At 53.9% G+C, this 24,578-nt stretch overlaps 1 protein-coding gene across 2 annotated transcripts in view; it reads left to right on the top strand.

Moving 5' to 3' along the window:
• Nucleotides 1-20,174, top strand: part of FGF18 (fibroblast growth factor 18) — a 34,823-nt gene extending 14,649 nt beyond the window's left edge. The window contains exons 1-4 of one of the 2 annotated variants that reach the window (XM_032465104.1): nt 15-161; nt 309-489; nt 12,159-12,265; nt 19,169-20,174. In XM_032465104.1, the coding sequence (XP_032320995.1) occupies nt 30-161; nt 309-489; nt 12,159-12,265; nt 19,169-19,435 (687 nt within the window). In that variant the 5' untranslated portion in view covers nt 15-29 and the 3' untranslated portion in view covers nt 19,436-20,174. Of the gene's footprint in view, nt 1-14; nt 162-308; nt 490-12,158; nt 12,266-19,168 lie in introns of those variants that run through there. The other variant, XM_032465105.1, reaches the window with a different exon arrangement.
• The last annotated feature ends 4,404 nt before the right edge of the window (nt 20,175-24,578 follow it).

Raw genomic sequence — 24,578 nt, 5'->3', positions numbered from 1 at the left:
CTCCATGTTTCTTGCTTTAATTTGGGGCTATGGTGGGAAGACAGCAAATTTTGTTGCCAAATAGACCTAGACCTGATTCTAAGCTTTGCTGCCTCCTGCCTTGGCCACCCTGGGCAGCTTGCCTCACCTCTCTGGGCCTCAGGTGCCTCATCTGTGAAATGGTGTGTGTTGGGGGGGTAACAGGGCCATTATGAGTCTGTGTTGATGCCTGGCCCAGAGCTGGCGGAGAGGAGGCCCCAGCTTTTCGTTGTGAATGTGGTGCCTGCACGCAGGGACTCTGGCTCACCGTCACCCCTTTGCCTGCCCAGGTGCTGGTGGCCGAGGAGAACGTGGACTTCCGCATCCACGTGGAGAACCAGACGCGGGCTCGGGACGATGTGAGCCGTAAGCAGCTGCGGCTGTACCAGCTCTACAGCCGGACCAGCGGGAAGCACATCCAGGTCCTGGGCCGCAGGATCAGCGCCCGCGGCGAGGACGGGGACAAGTATGGTAGGTGCCAATCCCCTCCTCCCAGATGGTGTGCACATTCTTCCTGTCCTCTGAGACCTCGGGTTCAAACCCCAGCTCTGCTGTGTCCTGGCTGTGTGATCTTGGGGCTGAACCTTTCTGGGCCTCAGTTTTCTCATCTATAATATGGGGATGCAGGAGTGCATCCCTGAGAGCCTTGCTGGGAGTAGGAGCTGAAGACATGAATAAAGCATGCTCTTGCTGGTAAACGCCCCATAAATGCCAGTTGTTATGGGTGTGGGTGGGGATGGCCTAAAACAGGTTGCTGCTCCCCATGGCGTTGCTTTATCCCAGGTTCAGACGCTTAGAGGGATGGGAGCCTCTGGGGGATGCTTTTTGGATGCTGCTAGTGGTGGTGGAAATTGGCCTGGTGTGAGTGTGTGCACATGTGTACATATGTGTGTAAACGTATGTGCATGTGCACGTGCACGTGGACACACATGTGCGCTGTGCTGTGCGAGCTTGAGCTTGTGCACCTGTGAGGTATGGGCACTCACAGCACCTTGTGAGTCTCCTTGACCTGCCCTGACCATGGAACGGCCCCGTTCTCCTCCGGGGTGTTTAGGAACCATCACCTGCCCCAAGCTGCCTCTGTAAGGGGGCTGGGAGGAGTGAGACACCCTGGCTCCCTTCCCTCCCCAAGCCCTCAACCCACAAAGACCCTCAACAGTGGATGAATCAGACAGGACTTCTCCTTCCCAGCGCTTGGAGGGGGTTTGGGGCCAGACCCTGACTGCTCATGCCCCCACCGCTTCCTGCCCTTTGAGGCCCAAGTTCTGGGAGGTGTCCTAGGCCCCAGACTTGGGCAGGAGAAGCCGGGGCTGTGGGTGGCCAAGTCAGGCTGAGGCCCGGGTCCTACGTGTGTGTGTCTGGGGGGCGAAGCCTGCCAGCCTGGGCTTTTCTGAGATGATGCCCCGCCAGCCCGCCAGCCCCTGCCTGTTGCAGTCAAGACACGACAACAAGACAAATAATTTCCTGGACCTTTTATCTTGGACACCATTTATTTTCTCCCAGCCCCGGGGCAGGACTGACCTCGTGGTAGGGCCCAAGTGTGGCAGCTGCACCGTCACTGGGGGCTGGGCCAGGCCGGGCTGGGCAGGGCCGGGCCATGCTGGGCTCCTGCTTCTCCAGGCCAGCTGCCTCCCCTCCCTTCTCCTGCCCCATCAGTCTTCACTGCCTCCATTCCCTCCCTCCCTCTTCCCCCTTCTCCCGTTCTCAACTGGCTGCTTCTCCTTTTATCTGGGCTTCCCTCTCTCTCCGAGTCCTTCTCCCCTCCTTCTGGTTGTTCCTGGTTGTCCATCTCTCTGCCCCCTACCTTCCCCACCATCTCTGTCTTTCTCCTTGCTTCCCTCCCTCTGACCACAGCTTTCTCGGCCCTGCTCCCCACCTCTCCCAGGCCCTCTGCTGGCCGCCTCTCTGGGGCCTCGTGCCTCCTGCCCCACCCCCTCCGCGGACGCCTGGCGGTGCTGGGCAGACCCAGGTGCTGGCTTTCCCTGGGATCTGCTGTCCAGTTGCTGCCAGGGAAGGGGCAGCTGGCCGGCTGGGGCGGGAGGGAGGTGCCCTCCTGGGGAGTCCCTGGAGCTCTCGCTGGCCCCTCCAGGCTGGGAGAGTACAGGGGGGTCAGACTCTGGTCTGAACCATCTGTCCAGGCTCCGAAATAGGAGTCAGGAGCTTGGGAGGGAGAGAAGGCTGGAAATGGCCAGGCCCTCACTCCAGAAGCCGCTTGCCCTCCCATTTCCTCTGCCTGGGCTGGAGACTCAGGGGATCTCACCTGCTGTGTGACCTTGCCTTCTCTGGGACTCAGTTTCCCTTCTGTACATTACAAGGGGCGGACTAGAAAAGTGCTTCTTAAACATTAACGTGCGTCTGAATCACTGAGGGATGACGTTAAAATGCGGGTGTTGATCCGGAGGGCCTGGGGTGGGGCCTGGCTCCTCACCTCCAGCAAGCACCCTGGTCATGCTGCGAGGCAACGCTTTGCGTGTGCGGGGACTCGCCCATCTCGACTTTTCCTCCAGCTCCACAAACTCTAGATTTAATGATTCTCTGTCAGGGAATCTGTTTATCACTCCTCCAACCCCTCCAACACCCAGGGAAGCAAGGGGCCTGGCTGGCCTGGGAGGCCGCTCCATTTAAATGTCGAATTAGAAACGCAGATGAGGTGAAGGGACCCCATCTGTGAGTCCTGGGAGAGGAAGTGAGACAATGGAGCCAATTGAGGCTTCCAATCTAGATAATCAATACAAATATTATTGGGAGGGTGATTTATGTGACCAAGCCGGCCAGGAGGATGGGGTTGCATTAAAGGCCTGCCCCGCCTGTGGGGGAGGGGTGGCCAGCAGTCCTCAGTCAGGCCAGGGGCCCAGGATGGTCCAGGAACCTGCTCCCTCCTTCTCAGGCAGGGCTCCATCCAGCTGAAAGGATGGTGTAATCTGAGACTTGCCTTCACACACAGTTAGAACGCAGTCTGCGAATTTCAGCAAACACCAAGTATAAACAGAATCCCTATAAACGCCTGGAATTTGGAATCCTCACAAACCCTCGGAGTCTCAGATTTAAGTTCGTAAAACATGCTGAACCTCAGATTCGACGGCACACAGCGGCAGCAGACTCCATGGGCAGGTGCAAGGTGCGGGCCCACGTCTGTCCGGCGCCTTGCGCAGGCCTGCTTTAGAGCAGTGAGCAGTCTTTGGTGAAATCTGCATAGATGTCAGCTGGGCTTCTATTCTGCAAGAGGGTCTCCCCATGGCTCCCTGAAGCTTTTCCAGATCACTCTGAGGGCCCTGAGTGTGGCTGTTCCAGGAGTGAAGGACTTCTTTGCTTTGAGTTGGGCTCCGGAGGGGCAGGTATGCTGGCCGGGGGTTAGAGGCTTAGGTAGTGGGCCACCTGGCAGGCTGGGGACTGGAGGAGGGCCATCCTGCCCACCTGGAATTATTATATCAGCCCTTCCCCTTCCTGCCCTTGGTCCTGGTCACCTCAGTCCTGTAGGTAGTTGCCACCTTGAAGAAACAGCACTGATGCGGGAGGCAGGACCCCTGGGTTCCAATAGCAGCTCTACCACTGAGAAGCCCCCAGTGCCTGGGGCAAGCATGTCTGGCTCTGGGCTCAGCTTCTTGACCTGCCAACTGAGGATGAGAAGGTCCCACTCCATCTGCCTCTGAGATTGATGCCCTTAAGCCGGAACGTGGAGGTGTTAACGCTCCCATGGCTGCAGGAAGCAGGGCTGCTGGGTGATAGGACTTGAGTCTTAGCAGAGGAGAGCCTGGGGTCAGCTAAGCCAGTCCTCAGGGAGGGGTGGGGGCCCCAGCATTGGGAATGGTGGTGTGGGGGCAACTCTGCTTTTATAAGCCTTGTGATTGGGTATTCCTACCTGCTTTCATTTAAAAACATGGCTTCTCTACTTGATTAAAAAACAACAACAAAACCCCAAGGTTTTGCAGTGGGTCACCTCTCAGGACCGACATTGCCCAGAATGGCCCCGAGCAGGCCACGGGGGGGCCTGTGATAGCCAGGGAGGTGGTCTTCTGAGAGGTGGAACATGTGGCCTCTGGAGTAGGATGGGATTTGAGTTTCAGCTCCACCACTTACAAGCTGGAGACAGATGTGAGTTAGCCTTTCTGATCCTGTTTACTCTTTTGTAAAATGGGGTAATTGAAAGAAGAGAATTTCTTATGCTCAAAGATTATATGATTATTAAAGCAGGAATGTTAATAATAACCACCTGAATTCACTGCTGTTGTAGGGGGGCAGGGGGATACCGTCATGGGGTCCGGTCAATGTTCCCTTCTTGGGAACTGATTCCCAGAGCTTCCAGAAGGGACACTGCCCCTCTCCTATCAGGGGGGCCCTGGCATGTCAGCTGCTGGTAGAAAAGGCTTCTTCAGCATGATTTTAAGCAGCAGGGTTGGCTGGCCATGCTCTGGCTGCTCCCCCTCATCCTATGAGGCCAGATGGGGAGGGGTCTTTGGACCCACACCAGGAACCCTCCCTCACTTGGTGATACGGCAGTGAGTGAGACACATCTGGTCCCAGCCCTCAAGGAGCTCCCAGACCAGCCCCTGCTCCTTCCTAGGGGCTGACTCAGTAGGAAGAGCCTGGACCCTTCACTCTCTGTCCCCTTGGGCCCTTCCCATTCCCGCCCTGTGCATGGGTTTCCTCACTGTTGTTGGGGGTAGGGGGCAGGGCACGGAGCCAGACCTCTGTGGGCTTCCTCCCCCTTGGCATGGATCAGTCTGGGATGCCAGCCGTGTCGCCGCTGCTCGGGGTCACGGGAAGTCAGTCTGCCCCACTAGGCAGCCTTCCTGAGCCCACCCCTCCACCAACTCGCCCTTGCCCCCCTGAGAACATGAGCTCCTAGAAAGCAGTGAACTTTCTGCTTGTCCCCTTGTCTGGTACAGGGCCTGGCAGAAAGCAGCCCCCAGTTAAATGTGACTAGATGAATGAATAAAGTAATTAATCAGGGGCTGGCTTGCACGGCTCACCTAGGAAAGTATGTGAGATCTTCCAGGGCTTTGGCTGAGCTGGTGATGGAAGTGGGACAGGGCCCTATAAGTCCCCATTCCCTGCATCCTGGTACCTGCTGGAGGGCTGTGCGTGAGCAAGGAGCCAGGTCCTTTGGGCCGGCCAGGGTGGCTGAGGCAGTAGAGACCGCCCCTCGCCACCCTGCCCCCGAGCCTGATGCGCCATTGTCTGTTCTCCATACAGCAGTCAAAACGTGAGACTGTGTCACTCGGTTAGTCAAAGGCTCTCATCTCATTTAGGATGAAATCCGAGCCCTTGGATCAGCAGGAAGGCCTGGCGTGTCCTGGCTTCTGACTACCACCAGTCTAGCCTCAGGCTCCACCGCCCTCATCCTTGCCCGCTCTGCTCCGGCCCGAGCGAGCTTCCTGCCATCCCTCAAACACACCTGCTCAGGGCCTTTGCATTTGCTGCGCCTTCAACCGGAGGATGCCCTTCTCCCAGATGCCCTCGTGGCTTTTGCTCCCTCGTTTCACTCAGACTACTGTTCAGTTGTGTCCTTACTAGAGAGTTCCGTATCTTGTCCCCTTGTGGGTCTAATTCTCTTCCTAGCACTTACTGCTACCTGACAATAAATTTTCTATTTAGTTGCTCACTCTCTGTGTCTCCTGTTATAATGCAGACTCTAAGGCTAGGCGGCTTTTGTCTGTTGTGTTCACTGCTGTACGTGTATCACCATGCACAAGAGCCAGCCACAAACAAGCGCTCAATATATGCTTGAGCAAGTGAATGCACGGGCGACCCATGTGCACGTCCGGGAGTGTGGACGGGACCACTCCCCTGAGGCAAGTGCCTGGCACAGAGCTCAGCACACAGTAGGTACTTGGCAAATCAGTGCTCCCTCCTTCCTCCTCCCCTGTCCTCCTCTCCTGTCCCCACTTCCAGCCAGCCTTGCATCTTACAATGAGGATACAGCGAGCCACAGACCCAGCTTCCCTGAGGGGCTCTCCCAGCTGGGAAGAGGCAGCAATATCTCCATCTAAACCCCCTGCCCTCTGAGCTCATGTCCCACACTTCTGTCCCCAGTGAGGAGTGGCCACCCATACCTTGCTGACTCTGCCGCTGAAACGGCCACATAAGAGCTACAGCGAGGATTAAATATAGCCCCTGATCAATCCTATTGATTCTTTCCCTCTTCCTTTCCAGCAAGCCCACGTGGCCTGTGAACCTCCTTGGGGGACTTTAGGAGAAAGGGGACCATGGGCACCTTTGGAGAAAGGCCATAGTGTGTGTGGGGGGTGTGGGGGTGTATAAACAGTGATGCTGACATACCTGCAGGAAAGAGTACTTCTCACCCGCCCCCGCCCCACGTCTCTCCCTTCCCCTCGACCCGGTCCACCTTCGGAGGGGAGGTGGAAGGGAGTACTGATTCGGTCTGACCTCCCAGAGCCTTTCGTGGCAAGAACATTTCGTTGCTGGAGGATGACGCCTGGAGAGCGGCCAGCAGCAGTGTCAGCACTGGAATTGTAGCAGCCAGCCGGCTGCAGGGCCCAGGTGCGGGCCGGCTCTGTCCAGCCTCGTACTGGCTCCCAGCTTCCCCACTGCTCTCTCAGGTTGTGGGGGTTCTACCCCAGGGCTTGGGTGGAAAAGAAATCAATTCTCCAGTGTAGTTTTCTCCAGTTCCTTTTCTCAGGGTCCTGTCTCCTGTGTCCCTCTGTGTATGAATCTCTCTGGGTCTCTGGCTGCCTCTCTGTCTTTCCCTGCAGTTTCCTACCCTTCAAACCAAAAGTCTTCAAAGTGAGGCCCTGGATTATCCGCAGGGAAGCCCAGCTAGGGAATCACACTGGAATCAATCAGCCAATCCATGAAAGTCACTTCTCTTTCCTCTGCCATCACTGGCCTGCCTGATGCCTGTCCCACTCTGCCTACCTCTGACCGAATCTCTCTGTCTCAGACTAGCTCTGGAGTTACTCTGCCAGTGTCCAAACCCTGGTCCTACTGTGTGACTCTGGCAAGTAATTTAACTTTCAGTGCCTCAGTTTCATCATCTGTAAAATGGGTGTAATAGTTCCTACCTCATAGGGTTGTTGTGAAGCTATAATGAGACATTCCGTGTTCAGACTCTAAGCACACTGCCTGACAGATGATAAATGCTCAAATAGGTATTAGCAGTTATTTTTTAATTGTCATGGTTACTCCATGCATTTAAGAGAAATGGGAAAAAAGACAGTGTGAATTTTTATAGAAAGGACTTTCTTTCCAGCTTTTTCTTCCACTCTTTTCCCTTTTCTGCTTTCCTCTCTGGATGCTGGAGAAGGGACTGGGTCCTTTCTCATGGGCAGCCCTGGGCTCCTGCTCTCAGCTGGGTCCTGGTGAGACCGGCTCTGTGGGCTTTCCCTTCAGGCGAGCTGTGTTGTGGGGACCCCTCATCCTGCACTCACTCACCCTCCAGTGCATGCAGCCTTTCCTTCCTTTGGCCAGATCTGAAACCATTTCCTGCCTCTCTGGCTATGGTTTGAACCCAGACTTGGGTGCTCCTATGGGCTCCCCCACTACCCAGAATTAGCTCGAAGGTATTTTCCTCAGGGTGACCATAGGCACTCCTTCCTCCCTCATTTGGAAGTGGATTGGGGAGGGATGGGCCCCAGCCTTTGGCTTATCCCCACCCACAGACCTCTGCCCCAAGAAGGTGAGGTCAAAGCGAAGACCTTCCCTGCCCACCTTAGGTGTTCGTCCACTCACTTATGCCCCCAAGAAAGGGACTGGCATGGAGGAGATGTGACTGGTGTGAGAGACTGGCTAAGACCCAGACTTCTGAGTTAGCCTGCCTCGGTTTTAACTCCATCACTGTGTGACCTTGGGAACTCAGTTTTCTTATCTGTAAAATGGGGATAATAAAAATAGTTCTAATCTCCTGGGATTGTTGTAAGGATTAAGTGAGATAATGCGTATAAGGTAAAATGGTGCTCAGCATCACCATTTAAGACCTAAATAATGTAAGTTATGATACTTCCTAGAGGGGCGGTACTGAAAGAAGTTCACCTAGTCCTGGCCCAGAGAAGGACAGGGGTTTTTCCCCTTGTCACACAGCAAGTCAGAATATGTGATAGTAACCTTGAGGCTGGGGCTGGGTGTGAGGGAGAGCAGAGTTCTAGTGTGAGTCAGGAGTAACAGTGCAGGTAGAGGGTGGGAAGAGCAGAGTTGCTAAGGGCACTGACCATGGGATCAGAGAATGGGTTTGAACTTTATGTGCCCGTGGGCAATCCTTTTACCTCCCTGAATCTCATTGTCTTTAACTTTTAAATAGCATTACTCATAACTAACTCACCAGTCCCTTTATGCATTTACTAAAATTTCCTTGTCGGTCATTTACTATGAGCCAGGTACGGACTAGGTGCTGGAAATCTCAGTGGTGAATGAGACAGTTAAGGTCCTGCCCTCATGGAGCTTACCTTCCGGTGGGTAGAGACAGACAATAGAAAAGGTAGCAAATAAGACAACTTAGAGAAGAGCTCTGAGGAAAATGGAGCCGGGGATGGGTAGAGCTAGACTGGGAGTGTGGTATGACATTGGATAGCGTGGCCAGGGGAGGCCTCTTTGAGGAGGTGACATTTGAGTTGAGATGTCAACCGAGGAGATGAGAAGCCACTATGGGATGGTCTGGGCAAAGCAGTCTCCAGGCTGAGGGAAAGTGCAAAGGCCCTGAGGTAGGAGTGTGCTTGGCGCACTAAAGGAGGAACAGCAAAGAGGCTTGTGTGAGTGAGGGTGGGAAGTTGGGGCAGGCAGCAGGGGCCAGATCACGTGCCCCTTATGGGTCCCCATAAAGAGCCTGGATTTTTGGTGGGTCGGAGATCCCCAGGAGGCTTTAGCAGGGAAGAGACACAATCAATTTTATATTTTAAGAGGATCTTCTGGCCAATGTGTAGAGGAGAGACTTCTGGGGCCAAATGTAGCAGAGAGAGGAGGCCGCTGAATTGTGCGGACTGAAGGGGAGGCCAGGGTGGTGAGAGGCGAGATAATGTCATCAGCCCCTCCTGCCTGGCCTGGTACAGACATGAGGGCGGAACTGAGCAGAGATGGGGTTTCTAGCTCCTGAGAGCTGCATCTTGGGGGCTTGGGTCATAAGACGCGGGGTTGGGGGGGAGCATGATGCTGAGGACCAGGCAGGCTCTGGGCAAACCTGCTCTGGGTGGGCGGAGTCTCTCTTTCTGAGAACTGCTGCGGCTATGACTCCCCAAAGACTTGACATAATTCTGGCCCAGCTCCCTCCTCATTATGTCATGCGCTGAGTGGAGTCTAGGTCACTCCATGGCTTGTTGTGGTCGAGTGGGGGAGAACAGACTTCTGGCTCCCCTGGCGCAGTGGCTGATGCAGACCCTCCCACACTGGGGTGGGGGCGGCTAGGTTTGCGAGGGTGAGGTGCAGTCCAGCCCCGGCCCCAGGCCCTTTGGATGGCTCAGGCAAACGCCCACGGCTCCTTGAGATGGGCTGTGGTTAATGAGAGATGAAGGTTGTGCTTTGAGCTGTGTCCCCAGAGCTGGGGGCCCTCGCCTGGGACCCAGGCACCAGCAGGAGGAGCCAGGCTGACCTGATGTCAGCCTCTCCTGCTGGGTTGCTTCTCTGAACCTCACTTTCCCACACGGTAAAAAGGGGACAAAGATACCCAACCTCGTGGGGATATGTGACTTCAGCAGCCTCACAGGGGAGCCAGATCCAGCCTGTAGTTGGAGCTATTCTGAGGAGAGAGGCCCAGGTGCTGGGAGAGGGCAGACAGAGCAGTTTCCCCCTTGGACTCACTTAGGGTTGCCTGAGCCCCAACCCTGGGGCCTCACCCTCTTCTCAGCTCCCCATCTCTGCCAATCTCCAACCCCAGAGATGATCAGAATAGGGTCAAGCCCCCTTCCCGTTGTATGGGTAAGGAGACTGAGGCTCAGAGCGGGAGGTGGCGTACTCAAGGTCACACACCCAGGATGGCAATGCCAGAAATGGGATCAGACCCCTGAATCCCACCCTAAGGCATTTTCTGATGCACTCACAGTGTGGGATACCTGCAACCCCGGAGGATGCTGAGGAAGTTCAGGACAGAGGGCATGTCTCAGGGAGGCAAGTTCTGCTCCACTTCTGCCCTTACACACATCTGGTTTATTTTTCCCCCCACTATTTTTTTTTTTTTTCCCTAGGAAAGCAGTTTTATTTTGCAGTTGTTAGGAAAGTTAAAAACAGTTCCTGAGTTTCACCTACCCAACCTCTGAGAGCAGGATGCTAGGCCCTTTACAGCATCATTGTATGCAATCCTCACAGTAAGTGCTGGAGATTAGGGATGACCGTCCCCATTTTACAGATGAAGAAACTCAGGCCCAAGGTCATATGGTTTGGTCGGCAAGTGGGGCCAGGGATTCATAGCCATCTCCGTGCGTCCCAAAGCTCTCACCTTTCCCCTTACACGTGCTGCTTTGGTCAGAAGCTCCTGGGAGCTGGGGACCCTCCCGACCCCCAACAACCCCCATTCCCATGTGGGGCCTAAGCTTTGTGAGGAGATACAGAAAGTAAGTCCCAGAACTGCTGCGATGTTTGGCCCTCGGTTCCCAGGGACCAAGCTAACAGGAGAGTTAAGAGAATCTGAATTAAGGGGAGCAGGGAGCGCGAAGGGCTTATAACACCCTATCACAGGGTTGGTTAATATTCTCAACTCAGTGTTTACTAGGGATGGGGGAAGGTGGAGAGAAGAATGTGCCCCCTCCCTTGTTCCTAGAATTACTAAATTCTTGTTAGATCTTTAAATTTTATGTAAATTCTTCTTTTTTTTTTTTCCCCTTGGAAAGGGATATCATATTTTAATTAGTAGTGGTGTCAAAGGAGGGCTAGATTAATTATTGGAAATCCTGAGTTCCAGATGGTTTTAATTTTCACAGCAGGCACCAGGGTATATATTTAAAAAATTTTTTTTATGAAAATCATACCTAGTGTATTTTAGGGGCACTGTGGTACACTCTTCGTGGCCCCAAGGATACTGTATTTAGGGTTGTGATTTTTGTTATGGAGAAGCAAGTCCCTTGTCACTGAAATTAAAATTTTGTGGGTGAGGGAGGGGCAGGTGCTGGGAAGCAAAGGGTCAGGGGAGGGAGGGTGAGAATGGGGGGGGTCATAGGCAAATAAGTCAGTATAAGGGGGTGGGGGGAATCAGGCACAGGGATTCAAGCTCAGAGAGGGCACATGGCCCACCAAAGTCACACAGCACCCTACTGGTGAGAAAATGTGGAATGGCAGAGGGCCAGGGAGGGGTCTGGACACAGTAAGCCTAATCAAGAGATAGTCACCCTTTGGCCACTTGATGTCCTTGTTCATTCAGGACTTTGAGGATCAGCTCTGGACACCTCCCTCCCCCTGATCCTGAGGGAGGCTCCGTGGAGCATTGATGGTTAGCATGGGGCCTCCCACTCTGGACCAGGGGGTATTGGGTCCTGATTGGGACTTTCGGGCTTCTAGGAGTTAGTTACCCTGCAGCCTTGGTGGCCTCAATTGAGGAAAATGAAATATTATGCAGACAGCCTCCTTTCCCCAGGATCTGAACCAACCCTCCCCAGCCCTTCCCCACTTCAAGTGGCCAGGGCACTCCCTTACCCCCATACCCTCAGGGAGGAGGGGACACTCCAGATATTTGCCCTGGAGGAAGGGACCTCTGACTTAAATTTTGGAGGAAGTAGCTTGACATCCCCCAAGGCAGGATTGTGTGTGTGCGTGTGTGTGTGTGTGCACACGCGCTACCTGTGTGAGCTCACATGCATCTGTCCGTCTGACTCCTTATTCCAGAGACTGCTGCTTCTCTGAGGCTGTGCGGCTTTGTATTCTGCCTTGGGCAAGGGAGCTGAGGGATAAAGGAAGGTGGGTGATGAGGGGAGAAGGCACACTGCTCTTAAGCCACAAGGGGCAGAACTCCCTTCCAGCTGGAGCGCTCTGGGTTTCAAGTGTAGTCAAGAGACGCTGGGGTCAGGGAACAGGTGTCAGACAGCTCCTCTCCCTGCCTAAGGGGCAGGGCGCTCCAGGGGTCCCGGTCGGAGGTACCCACCATACCTGATGTGGGGGCAGCAGGGGGTCGATGGACAGGGTCAGGGATCATGTTGCTCAGCCTTTAGGCGAAGCTGTTGCCCCCGGTGAAAAAAAAACGTGTGTTGTTCTCCTTCTGCCTTTCGAAGCCCAGCTCCTAGTGGAGACAGATACCTTCGGTAGTCAAGTCCGGATCAAGGGCAAGGAGACGGAGTTCTACCTGTGTATGAACCGGAAAGGCAAGCTCGTGGGGAAGGTGAGTGATGGTCTGGAACTTGGGTGCCCCCTCCTCCCCACCACCTGCACACACAGCTCTGGGCAGCTGGAACCATGTGTCCCGGGCCCCGTTATCCTCAAATGGAAAACAGTCCCCATGAGTGTGTGGGGCCCGGGACACTGTGTTTGTGTGTGTGTGTGTGTGTGTGTGTGTGTGTGTGTGTGTGTGATTCCCACTATGCTCTCTTTCTTTCACTACCCTCACTTCATCTCTGCCCCAGCACCTACTGCCAGCCAGGCCCAGGTATCCATGGGTGTGACTTTGGGGAGCACGCAGGACCCTGATCTCTCTTGGAGGATGTGGAGCCCTGGCTTATTCAGTAGTGGGAGGATCCTTGAGGGGTTCTGGGGCTCCCTGCCTGATGTCTGGGATCAGGGAACCAAAAGGCCAAGGGCTGGGGCTGTAGCATTGTTTTAACAATCACCAGGGGTTTACAAGGCCTCGCAGCAGCGCCTCCAGAACCCAGCCACCTTGGCAGTGCTGGGCCTCATGAATCTAGCATTTCAGGAAGATTTTATTACTTTGGAAAAGGCAAGAGAGCTGCATGTAACAAATTAGGGCAGGGGTGGGGTGTGGCAGGGGTGGGGTGTGGCCGGGGTGGACCCATATGCGGGGGGGTCTGAGCCTCCACTGATACTGCTTTTTGATGCTGCCCCCCTTTTTTCTTGGGTATCCTTGTTTGTGACGTTCACATTCTTGCTTCCTTTGGATGTTCCAGTGGAAGATGTTACTGCCAGTAGCTCTATGGTGAAGTCACGCTCCATGGTCCTTTCTCTCGGTAGGGACTGTACTCACACCCTATCCAACTTGCATAATGGGGAGGTGGCTTCTGCTGGACAGGTGGTGTAGGGGGTGGAGGGCAGACCCAGATTCCAGGGTGATGGCTTCTCCTGCTTGGGGGCAAGGTCCTAGGTGACGATTTGCATTTATTACGCTTTATTGTGGGGGAAGGAAGCATGACCTCGATTCCAGTTTAAGCCAAGATTTTGGTTTTCTAAATCCCCCAACTCTTATCCCTCTACCCCTTCCACATACCCAAGTGCCTGGAAAGAGTATTACAGGCCAGGGACCTGAGCCAGGGTATTGTGGCTTATTGTTAATAGCAACAATACCAAGAGCCTCCGTTAATTGAGTACCTACTTCCTACCCAGTACTAAGCAAAAATGCTCCCAAACAATCCGATGAGGTTGGTACCTCCACCATCCCCATTTCACAGATGAGAAAGCTGAGGGTTGGCCGCTTCCCGGCACTTGTCCCAGGTCCCACACTAGCGCTAGGCGGGCTTCAAAGCCTGGCTTGGAAGGCAAAGATTCCAGCCGCACTGCCCACGCCAACTGAAGCTCCTCAAAGAGCAAAATAATAGTAATCCGCGTAGCGCGGCCCCGGGATGCCGAGGAGTGGTTTTAATTAGTGATTCACTTTCCGCGTCCCGAGGCCGGCCGGCCGGCCTGCGAGGGGGTCTGGGGCAGGGGCGGCGCGCGGGCCGGGCGCCGGGTCCCCTGGCCTGGCCGCGCGTCTCGGGGGCAGCGCGGCCAGCCCCGCGCCAGGCGCTTTGTTCTCCTGCCCGCCTGGGCCGCCTCCCAGGCCCAACCTGCCTGCAGTCGTGGGCTCGGCTTTCTTCTTTCTTTTCTTTTTTTTCTGTTTAAAGGAGGGGGCGCGCGGCAGCCCGCCGTGCCCAGTGCCCGCGCGCCCCTCCCTCCCCGTCTGCGCGGTTCCCGGCATCTTGACCCCAGGAGGGCCGTCCTGGGGTCAAAAGAACAGCCCCGTCCCCTCGGGCCGCTCCCCGCCGCCCGGCCGCCCTCCGCCCGCCCGCCGGCTGGCCGCTGAGTCACCGCTTCCACAGGAGCCGGCTCCGATTTCCTGCCCCCTCGCCCTCTCTCCCGTCATTAATATTGGGGACGGTTCAGCTGGCGGCGAGGCTCGGCGCAGCCCAGGGAGGCCCGCCCTCCGCCCCCTCCCCTCTCTCCCCCTCCTTCCCGCCCCCCTGGCTGCAGCTCCGCCCCCCCCCCCCCCCATCATCCCCTTCCTGTCTTCCAGGCTGGCCTGGGAGGCTCCAAGGGCGTCCCTCGACCCTTAAGTCCACCTGTCCCGACTTTGCCCCGGGCAGGTCCCCCTGTTGGCCTCTGCCTAGCCCAGCGCCCCTCACTCTTTCTGGCTCCTACAGCTGGAAGCCCCAGGCCTCTGGGTTGCTATTCTGTCACAGGCTCCCCAGCCAGTCAGGCCCCCACCCTGGGATTACCTCTCCTTGATAGCTGGTGCGTGCCTCTCCTTCCCTAACTCCTGCCTCTGTTCTGGCCTCCTACCTTCTCAGGAATTGTTCCTCAGCTCCTCAGGCTCCATCTCCAGGCCCTTCTCCTTTAGAAAGTCCAGCCTCAGCTTTCTAAAGCACAAAAGGGATCAGGTCTCCCCTGCCCTCCACCTTCAATCCAGCTCACGGCCAGTCCCTGGGTCCTCACCACCTACCCAAGAAAGGCCACATTCCCTGGGGAGAACCTCCTTGCCCTCTTGTTCCTTATGTCGCAGACACAGGGCGCTGCCAAGCTCTACCCCCCGATGGGGTCTTCAGGCTTTGTGCATACTGCATCCTCTGCCAGGGCTGCCCTTCCCTCATCCATCCACCCCTAGTCCTGATTCATCCTTCCACAGCCTCTAGCTTCACTGACTGCCCAGTCGGGCTGGCCCACCCTGGAGTCCACAGCCCCTCACACAGCCCTCTCTTTCCTGTCTGCTAACTTGGGTTGTCACTGTCTGTCTTCCTGCCTGCGTCTGCCAATAGACTGGGAGATCCCTGAGGGCCCATGCTGGATCCATCCATCATGCTTCTTGTACCTGCTTAAAGAGCCACAGGGACACCAAAGAAATAGAAATGTGATGCTTGCTTTCTGAGGATTGACTCTTAACCTACAGCCAGGATTAGCCATGTCAGGCCCCGGACTCAAAGTGCCCTGACCTCACTGAGCCTCAGTGTCCTGGCCTGTAAAATGGGAAGATAATGCTGGCACTTAGTAGGCACTTAATTGTTAAACATCAGTTGCCCTCCCCTTTGAAGCCAGGTTCTTCACCTGTGGGAACCCTGAACCTCAGCTCAGGCTCTGGCCCCTTTGGAGTGGCTCAACAGGACAGCTTTCTTGGCTGGCCTGGACCCTGCGTGTCAGTTGTCTACACATCTGGCCACAGCTGGACACGTCATTGAGCCCCTAACAGAGCCTCTTCTGATGCTCCAGACCCTTGGCTGGGCTACTTCCTCTGATGCACGGTACCAATCCTATGCCAGAGCTCTTCTCCAGAGCCCCTGAGAGACACATGACCCCTTTTCTCCTTGACGCCTCTCTGGACCCCACATCCATCTGGTCCAGAAGGAAATACTTCCTTTCATTCCATAAATAGGTGTTGAATATCGAGCACCATGTACTAGGCAGTTTTTCCCCATCTCTGGAGATTCAGCCCAGAAGGATTTTTCTTATCGGGTCCCTCCTATGTGATCACTGGTGTGTCCTCACTGGGGCAACATAGGGCCCCAGACTTTCAGGGCAGGGGACACCCTGCCCACCACTACATTGTTGTGAAGACCGCTTTGGTTGTAAGTGACTGAAACCCAATTCAAAATGCCTTTAAGCGAAAGAAGAATTTTTTGCCTATGTAACTAAAAACGTCCAGGGGGTAGTTCTGTTTCAAGTAAGACTGGATCTAGGTGCCAAATGATGTCATCAGGATTCAGTCTTCAGATCAAATAGAAGGAACAGGACTCCAGTTTGGAAAGAAGGAGGTTGGAGGTGGGAGATGGGGAGAGATGATCAAATTCTACTAAATCACCAAGGTTCTGGGATGGCCTATTCACTTACTCTCTAAATATTGATGATCTGCCTTGCCTGAACCAATTGAGTCAGCATTTGGGGGGTGAGGCCCGAGCACATGTGTTTTTTAAATCTTTGTGAGCCATGAGCCCGCATAGAGACAGTCAGGAGCAGAGGCAAGGGTCAAGCCCCAGGGGCAGCCTACCATTAACTTCTTATCCACTGGGTCTGAGTTCATGGTGGGGAACTTGTAACCACCTTAGGCACCATGGCTTCTCTCCTGACCTCTGGGGTGTTGGAAACTTCAGGCCAAAGCCCAGCCCCTCAACCCAGACATATACGAGCTCGTGTGCCAGGCACTATGCTGGTCCTTGAACCTCCAAGTCCTTGCTTCATGCTGACGGTGGCTCTGTGGGCCTGGGGGAGGTGAGGGGTGTCGGTGGGCAGCACCCACTCTCCCACACCCTTTCTCCTCTTGGGCCTGCCTGCAACGAGACAGCAGAGGAGTGAGCTGCAGGGGCAAATGCAGGTTCAGATCCTGGCTCTCCCACTTAACAAGTCCATGACCTTGGGCAAGCCATTTCTGCCTCTTTGAGCTGCTTTCTTCTACCAGCTTGAGTCTAGATCAGCAATTTAAGAGGATTAAATGAAATAACGGATGTGAAAGTGTCTGGCCTGTAGTTGGCAATCAGTAAATTCTGAATGAATGAGTGAACAGATGAGTAAGGAGACCAAGACAGACAGGCAGAGAGCTGCATCCCTCTGCTCACTCTGTCCCCTTCTCAGCACACCCCCCAGGTGGGGCCCCTCACAGCTCACGGCTGTCTCTGGGGCATTAGTAAGGGCTCCAGGAGGTGAAGTCTGTTTTCTTTCGGAGGCAAATTCATTCATATGTCACGCCCACCATGTCTATCCCAGCTGAACCCTCATCCATACAACAACAGGTGCTGTGGGCATCCTTGTCTTGGGCTAAGACCTGGGCTGAGCCATGAGAGCAACTGAGAGGCAGCCCCGACCTCATGAATCTCTTGGACTGATGAGGCAGGCAGGCAGATACAGAATACTCTGTGGGGGGTGGGAGGAGGCATGGGTGTTGAGGGTGTTCAGAAGATGGAGCTATGTGAATCCAATAAAATCTGATGCCTGAATGGAGTCTTAAAAGAAGAGAAGGAAGTACACAGGAAGCTAGATGGCAGTCAGGGAAGGCTTCCCAGAGGAGGTGGTTAGTGAACTGAGCTTGAAGGTTGAAAGCAGTTTTCCAAGCAGACATTCTAGGGTGGGGAACCAGCCATGGTGTAGCCTTTTTTCAGTTTGGTCTGACTGTTCCACTGAGATCAGCCAAGGGACCTGGACTCAGGTTGGATAGGCAGCTTCCAGAATTATCCATGGGGGGCCCAGTGCCCAGAGACCACTCCTTTCTGTCCCCCTTGCACATATGCCCTGGCTTCCCTCACTGTAGTTCCTCACTGCTCACCCAGCCCATAATGTCGTCTGGGTCCTGGTGTGTCTTCCAGGCCCCCTGCCCACTCTGCAGCCTCCTCGAAAGATCTCTCGTCCAGGCAATGTTTTCTTACCCTGCCTGTCCCTTTCTGCAAAGTTCAGCACTTTGTCTGCAGGGCTCAAGCTTGCCCTCCGCTCAAAGGTGAACGTTCCTGGAAGCTCCAGCCCGTTTTCCACTTCAAACAAAAGGCTGGAACTCGCACCTCAGTCTCCACGCACAGCCAGACCGCTGGGCTTCCAACTTGGCTGGGCATCCGTCCGTAACGAGGAGTGGGCCCGGCCTAAATCTGGAGATGTTAGTTGGAAACTCGAGTGCTGCTAATTCAGGCCTTCCAACTTTGTATGTTTCCCACTCTTCCACATCGAGCAATCCGGCTTTCTCAAGGAGGAGATTCAAAGCCTGCTTCCCACCACCTTTTGTCTAGATCAGATCCAGGGAGGGAGGCCAGACCATCCGAACCACCTGCTCTTCAGAAATAATTTAGCAAGTTCCTACTGTGTGCCAGGCTTATTTAAAAGCGTCATTCCTCATAACATCTCTCTGACGCAGGAGTTGTTGCCACTGCTTGGTCCAGGAGAGGAATCAGAGGTTTAGAGGGTGGAATTAACTAGCCTGAGGTCACATAAGGAAGTGTTAGAGCTGATTCACTTCTGACTCTGAATCTAGTGCTCCTTGCCCGGCATTGTCTCCCAGGGAATTCACCTCAGACCCTGAAATTTCAGAACCATGGGTACAGGCTTTGGAGTTAGGCCACGCTAAAACTCTTATTTTTAGAGGCTTCCGTTCCTCTTTGCATCAAACATTAAAATGTACCACATCCCACATTAAATGTAGTTTATGTTTAACTACATAACAGTGGAGTTGAGTGGCAGCTGAGTAGTTGACTTCATGTCAGGTTTAGTGCACATAAGTTGGGACTCCTTTCTGTTAAAAGTGACAGAACACAGTCTAAACTGTCTTAAAGGAAATGAGGTATTATTGGCCCATGTAACAATGAGGTAACTTGAGCTTCAGGTGCGGCTTGGTCCAGAAGCTAAAAGAAGTGATGAGGACTTGGTTTCTCTCATTCTCTTCCTCTTGGCTTTGCTTCCTCCATGTTGGCTTTGCTGTCAGACAGAATTTCCCCTCCTGGTGGTACAATGGCTGCCTTCGCTTCAGCCTTACATGTTCCCCAAGTTTAAATCGGCCTATGTGTTTGGGCATTACTTATGCAAGGGTCTCGAGGAACACTGATTGGATGGCTCAGGCCACCCGTCATGGGAAATAGTGTTCTGATTGGTCAGGTCTAGGTCTGTTGTTCTAGTAGAGCTGAGGTAGAAGGGTGGAGAGTGGAGAAGAGATGGATCCCTGAATGGTAATAGGAGTCTGCTAGCTAACTGGTGAGTAGGGAAGGATGCAGGGGCCAATACCGCAGGTGCCCTCCACAGATCTAGGGAGTGAAATTACTGAGGCCAAAGCTTGGGTCAGGCCCTCTCTACTCTGCTACCCCAAGCCCTCGCCACCTGCTCATACCCTCTCTGTGTAGCTCTGTCCCCTTGCACCTGCCCTCTCCCTTCTCACCCTCCCCCCTTCTCTCTCTTCCCACAGCCTGATGGCACCAGCAAAGAGTGTGTGTTCATCGAGAAGGTCCTGGAGAATAACTACACAGCCCTGATGTCGGCCAAGTACTCTGGCTGGTATGTGGGCTTCACCAAAAAGGGGCGGCCGCGGAAGGGCCCCAAGACCCGGGAGAACCAGCAAGATGTGCACTTCATGAAGCGCTACCCCAAGGGGCAGGCAGAGCTGCAGAAGCCCTTCAAGTACACCACGGTGACCAAGCGGTCCCGGCGGATCCGCCCCACGCACCCCGGCTAGGCTGGCCCCGCCGTGGCCCCACCGGGCTGTCCCAGCCCACACTCACACTCACAGAGAACTGCAATCAGAGGAATATTTTTACATGAAAAATAAGGAAGAATTTCTATTTTTGTACATTGTGTTTAAAAGAAGACAAAAACTGAACCAAAATTCCTGGGGGAGGGGGAGCGATAAGGATTTTACTGTCGACTTGAAACCCCCTACGACAAAAGACTCACACAAGGGACCGTTGTCAACGCACAGGTGCTTGTGTCTCTCTAGGAACAGACAACTCTAAACTCGTCCCCAGAGGAGGACTTGAATGAGGAAAACGACACTCTGAGAAACCAAAGTCCTTTTTCCCAAAGGTTCTGAAAGCTAAAAAAAAAAAGAGAGAGAGAAACAAAGAGAAAATAGTGTCCCTTCTCCCCCAGCAAACTCCCCCTCTTCCCCAGTCCCCTGCCCCTGCCCCAAACTCCAACAAAAATCGCTCTCTGGTTTGCAGTCATTTATTTATTGTCCGCTGCAAGCTGCCCCGAGACACCGCGCAGGGAAGGTGTGCCCCCCGGAATTCTCGGCGCCTCGACCCCCGACGACAGACGGCCTCGTCCAATCATGGTGACCCTGCATTGCTCACAGTTCTGGAGGATGCTGCTATCAACCTTCCGTGACTCACGTGACCTAGTACACCAATGAATAAGGGAATATTTTAAAACCAGCTATATTATATATATTATATATATATAAGCTATTTATTTCACCTCTCTGTATATTGCAGTTTCATGAACCAAGTATTACTGCCTCAACAATTAAAAACAATCGACAAATTATTTAAAAAACCATGAGGCGCGTGGTGGCCGGGGGCAGGGCTCAGACGCCCTTTGTGTTTCATTCTTCTTGGTCTGAGGTCCTCACACTGAGAGCTGGGGGGGGCCTTGCTCATTCATTCATTCCTCATTCATTCATTCATTCATTCCTTCGACACCGGCTATGCACCAGGCACTGCTCTAGGCACTGAGAATGCAGCCTTAAACAAAGCAGGTGGAAACCCTTACCTCCAGAAAGATTAAATTCTAATGAGTCATTGATTCGATGGTTGACTCAGTCCTCCGTTCACGTGTGCTGTCACACCCGTTTACTTGGCACCTCCTCTGTGCCAAGGCTCTATTCGAGGCACTGGGGATTTATCAAACAAAGGGAAAACCAATCCCAGCCCGCAGGGAACTTCACTTAGAGCAGTTCTCTTGATGGCAATGATTCATTGCTTCATTCATTGATGTATTAATGGAATCACTTATTCAACATATATTTATCAAGCACTTGCTAAGTGCCGGGCACTCTTTTAGGTACTGAGACTTTATCAAAGAACAAAATAGACCAAAAAAAAAAAAAAAAAAAAAAAAAGGTCATGCCTTGTGGAGTTTGCAGTTTAGGGACTGCTGATTGAGTCATTTGTGGAGTCCACACCTAGGTTTTGCCGGACAGAGGCTGAACAAGGCAGTGGTGGTCCCCACCCTCCTTCTTCGGAATTCTCGGCGGAGGGGTCAGAGGGCCCAGGTCAGAAAGGGGCCTGATGTTTCTCTCCTCAGACTTTCATGGGCTGGAGCACTAAGAGAGTGTCTGGCTCGTGAACTTCCAGGCCTTCTCTTCTAGGGCTTTTTTTCCCTTTTTCCCAGGAGGTGGGGAGAGGCTAGGTTAGTCTTGAGGTGGAAAGTAGATTGGACAGGAGGTTGACTGAGGCAGGAGGCTGACTGAAGTTGCCTCTTCTAGGGTCCTCCTGCCATCACCTGCCTCCCTTGAAAAGGGCACCTGCCTCCCTTGAAAAGGGCCCCTGCCGAGAATGGCCTTTCTTGAGGTTCCCCAATGAGGCGCTAAGGAGGAGAGAGGGCAGGGGCAGGGCCTCCTTCTCTGCAGAGGGCTCCTGGGCAGGGAGGGGGCTTGGCTTCTTCCGAGGTGTGTTCTCCGTCTGAGACCTGCCTCGGGGCTCAGGCCAAGCACAGCTCTGGGTTCTGTCCTTCATCCCTGGGCCCTGTCCTGCCCGTCTGTGGTCTGCCCTTCTGCCTGTCGCAGCACATATCCTTAGGGCTCTGTGAAGCCCCTTCAGGGGCACAGTCTCACTGTGACCTCTGGGTAACTTCGGAGGAAGGTATTACCATTATCCTCATTTTATGGACGAGGAGACTCAGAAAAGTTTAGCTGCCTCCCCACGGTCACAGGATAAGTGGTGGGGCTGGTATCCAAATCCTAGACTCGCCAGGACTACAGTGGCTACCGCTTGGTGAGTGCCTACAGGGTGTCAGACCCCCTGCTAGGTGCTCATGTCCACCACCCAGGCATCCAGCAGACGTCCTGTGTGTGGGGCAGAGATGCTCCTAACTTCCACGTGCAGCAGATGAACAGACCGAGGCTCAGAGAGCTCACCGACGGGCCCAAGGCCTCAGTGAGCAGGTGACAGAGTCCGAGACCCTTGGTGATAATAATCATGAGAGTGGCTGTCATTTATTGAGCACCTATTATGTGTCAGTTCTCTTCACCCTCTATTATTTAATTTAAACAATAACCTTATGAGAAGAACATGTATTACGGTTTGCATTGGAAGTTTCAGAGAAGTGAAATGACCTGCCCAAAGCCATCCAAGCTAGAAAATCATGGCACCAGAATTCAATTATTCATTCATTCAAGCAATAAAGGTGTATTGTTTACTTTGTGCCAGATGCTGTTCCAGGGCCTGGAGATACCCCAGTGAACTCAGCAGAGCCCCTGCCCTCATGGAGCTCACATTTCATTGGAGAAGATACATTATAAAATACAATGTCAGATAGTGGTAAATCATGAGGAAAAATCACAAAGAGTGAGGGGATAGAGGTGATGGGGCTGCTGTTTTAGGTAGAGTGGTCAGGGAGGGCCTCTGGAGGAGGATTCAGGGAAACACTGAAGGGAAGAGCATTCCAGGCAGAGGGAATAGAGAGTGCTAAGGCCTGGAGGTCTGTCACAGAACAAGGAGGGACCAGTGGGGCTGTTACATAATGAATGGGGCAGCGAGGCAGAGTTTTGGAGGGGGCCACACCACAACTTGAACTTTTATTTGGAGTGAGATGGGGAGCCACATGTGATGCGCCTTATACTTTAAAGGGACTGCTCTGGCTACTGTGTGGAGAAGGATGAGCGGACTCCAGCCTGGGGCTGAGGCCACAATGACCCTGCACTGCCTCCTGCTGCTGGCTTTGCCAGCATCCTGCCCTAGCACATTCTTGGGCCTCCCTTCTCATCCCGCAGGCTGCCAGCACCTCCAGCACCCAACACCTTGCCTTTGCTCCATCCCAGGGGCCACAGCGCCAGTGGTGATTTCCTTTTCTTGGCCCTCTAGAGACTTGCTAGGTGCCCTGGAGCAAGTCACTAACCCTGTCTGGGTCTGACTTTGGAAGATGTGGACAGAGCTTTCTGGACATTTCCCGAGCTATGAGAAATATGTTCATGATAAGCACAGTGGACTGGCGGGAAGATTTCCCAGCCAAGGATGATGTCTTAGGATGCTCGCCTGAGGGAGGACCAGAGTGAGTGTTTCCACAGTCCAGCCGAGTGGAACCCCAGTAATAACAGCCACCACTTTTGAAGCACCTACTGAGTACCATGCACGATCTTACTGAATCCACCCAACCAGCCTTTGGGGTGGGCATTTTTAGCCTCACTTCATAGAGCGGGCTCTGAGAGGTGGAGTCACTTCTCTGAGGTTACATAAGAGCTGGGATGTGAACCCACATCCGTCCGACCCTAGACCTGTGGCTCGATGCCAGCCTGGATGCTTGGAGCCCTCAGTACCTGTGCAGAGTTTCAGTCTTTCCCTGCAGCCCTCTGATGCTGCCCCAGTACCCATCATCTCCTAGCCTTCCAGAGGGAGGAGGTAGAAATAAACCACATTTCCAGGTGCCTAATGATAGCCCGTCCCCGACCCTCTGGATCCAGGGTCCCCGAGGTCACTGGGATCTGGGACCTAAAGCACATGAGTTTGTTGTCCACTTGGCCATTTTGCCAGCTGTGTGACCTCGGGCACGTCGTGTCTTTTCTGTGAGCGGCATCCCTCGTCAACCCAATTGTTTTTACCTTGCAAGGCCCATGTAATGTTCAAAAGAGGTAGCAGAGCAGATAACTGGGGGCTATTCCTGCCCAGTAAGAGCCGGAAGTCAGGTGTTCTGTCTTCAGTTTTTTCTCTCCATCTCCTTTCAACCTCATTACTTTAGAGAGGAAGGAACCACAACCCAGACGGTGGAAGTGACTCTCACGAGGGTACCAGGCGAGTTAATAACAAAGCCCATTTAGATGATAATAAACACAGTGGGGTACAGCAAAGAGGGGAGTCAGGGCTCTTCCAGGGAGGTCAAAACGTCCCATCCAGCAGCCAGCCAGGTCACTCTTAGCATCCTTCCCATGTTCACTTCTCTGACCCAGAAAAGTAGAGGTCTCTTGATCCTGGACCCTCACCTTCTGCCCCCCGACCCCCACAGGGGGGCCATGTGCCTGAGTGCACGAAGTGAATAAAGACGGACCCTTGCCTAGCATTTCAAGGAGCCAGCAGGCAAGAACGGTAGGATCAGTACCCCCATCAGGGAGAGAAGTGGGTTTGGGGACGGCTGTGCTCTCTACCCACCTGCCCCATCCTTGGGCATTGTTTGGATTCAATCTCCTTCCTCTACAGCCACCCATTCCCCCAAGAACTAGGGTAGAAGAGGAAAGTGAAATCTATCAAGCACCTACGGACCCTTGTGATCACAGTGACGTGCACAGGTCTTGTGCAGGATGGTTCCTGGTGCAGAGTAAGCTCCTGGTACCTTGGCTATTGCTGTGATCATATTACTACGGTCTCACAAGAACCTTGCAAGATAGTTGTCAGGAGGCCCATTTTGTAGATGGGGAAACTGGGCCCACAGAAGAGCGCAGTTGGCCCTGGGTCTCATGGTCGAAGGTGGCGGAGCCAGCTTTGAATCCAGGATGGCATCCCACGTTCCACTTCCCCACCATTCCTCTTCATCTCTGCTTTTGCTGGGGTGGAGAGGGGACTAAAGCACTAAAACTTGGGGTGAGAGAAGTAAAGTGTCTTTACCAGGTGGGTGGGTAGGGAGGACCTGACAACCAGGAGAGGCTGGGTCTAGAGGTGTTCCTGCCAACC

Source organism: Camelus ferus, chromosome 22, assembly GCF_009834535.1.
Source record: "Camelus ferus isolate YT-003-E chromosome 22, BCGSAC_Cfer_1.0, whole genome shotgun sequence".
NCBI lineage: Eukaryota > Metazoa > Chordata > Mammalia > Artiodactyla > Camelidae > Camelus > Camelus ferus.
The sequence above is the reverse complement of the archived record's forward strand: the minus strand, read 5'-3'. Positions and strand labels throughout refer to the sequence as shown.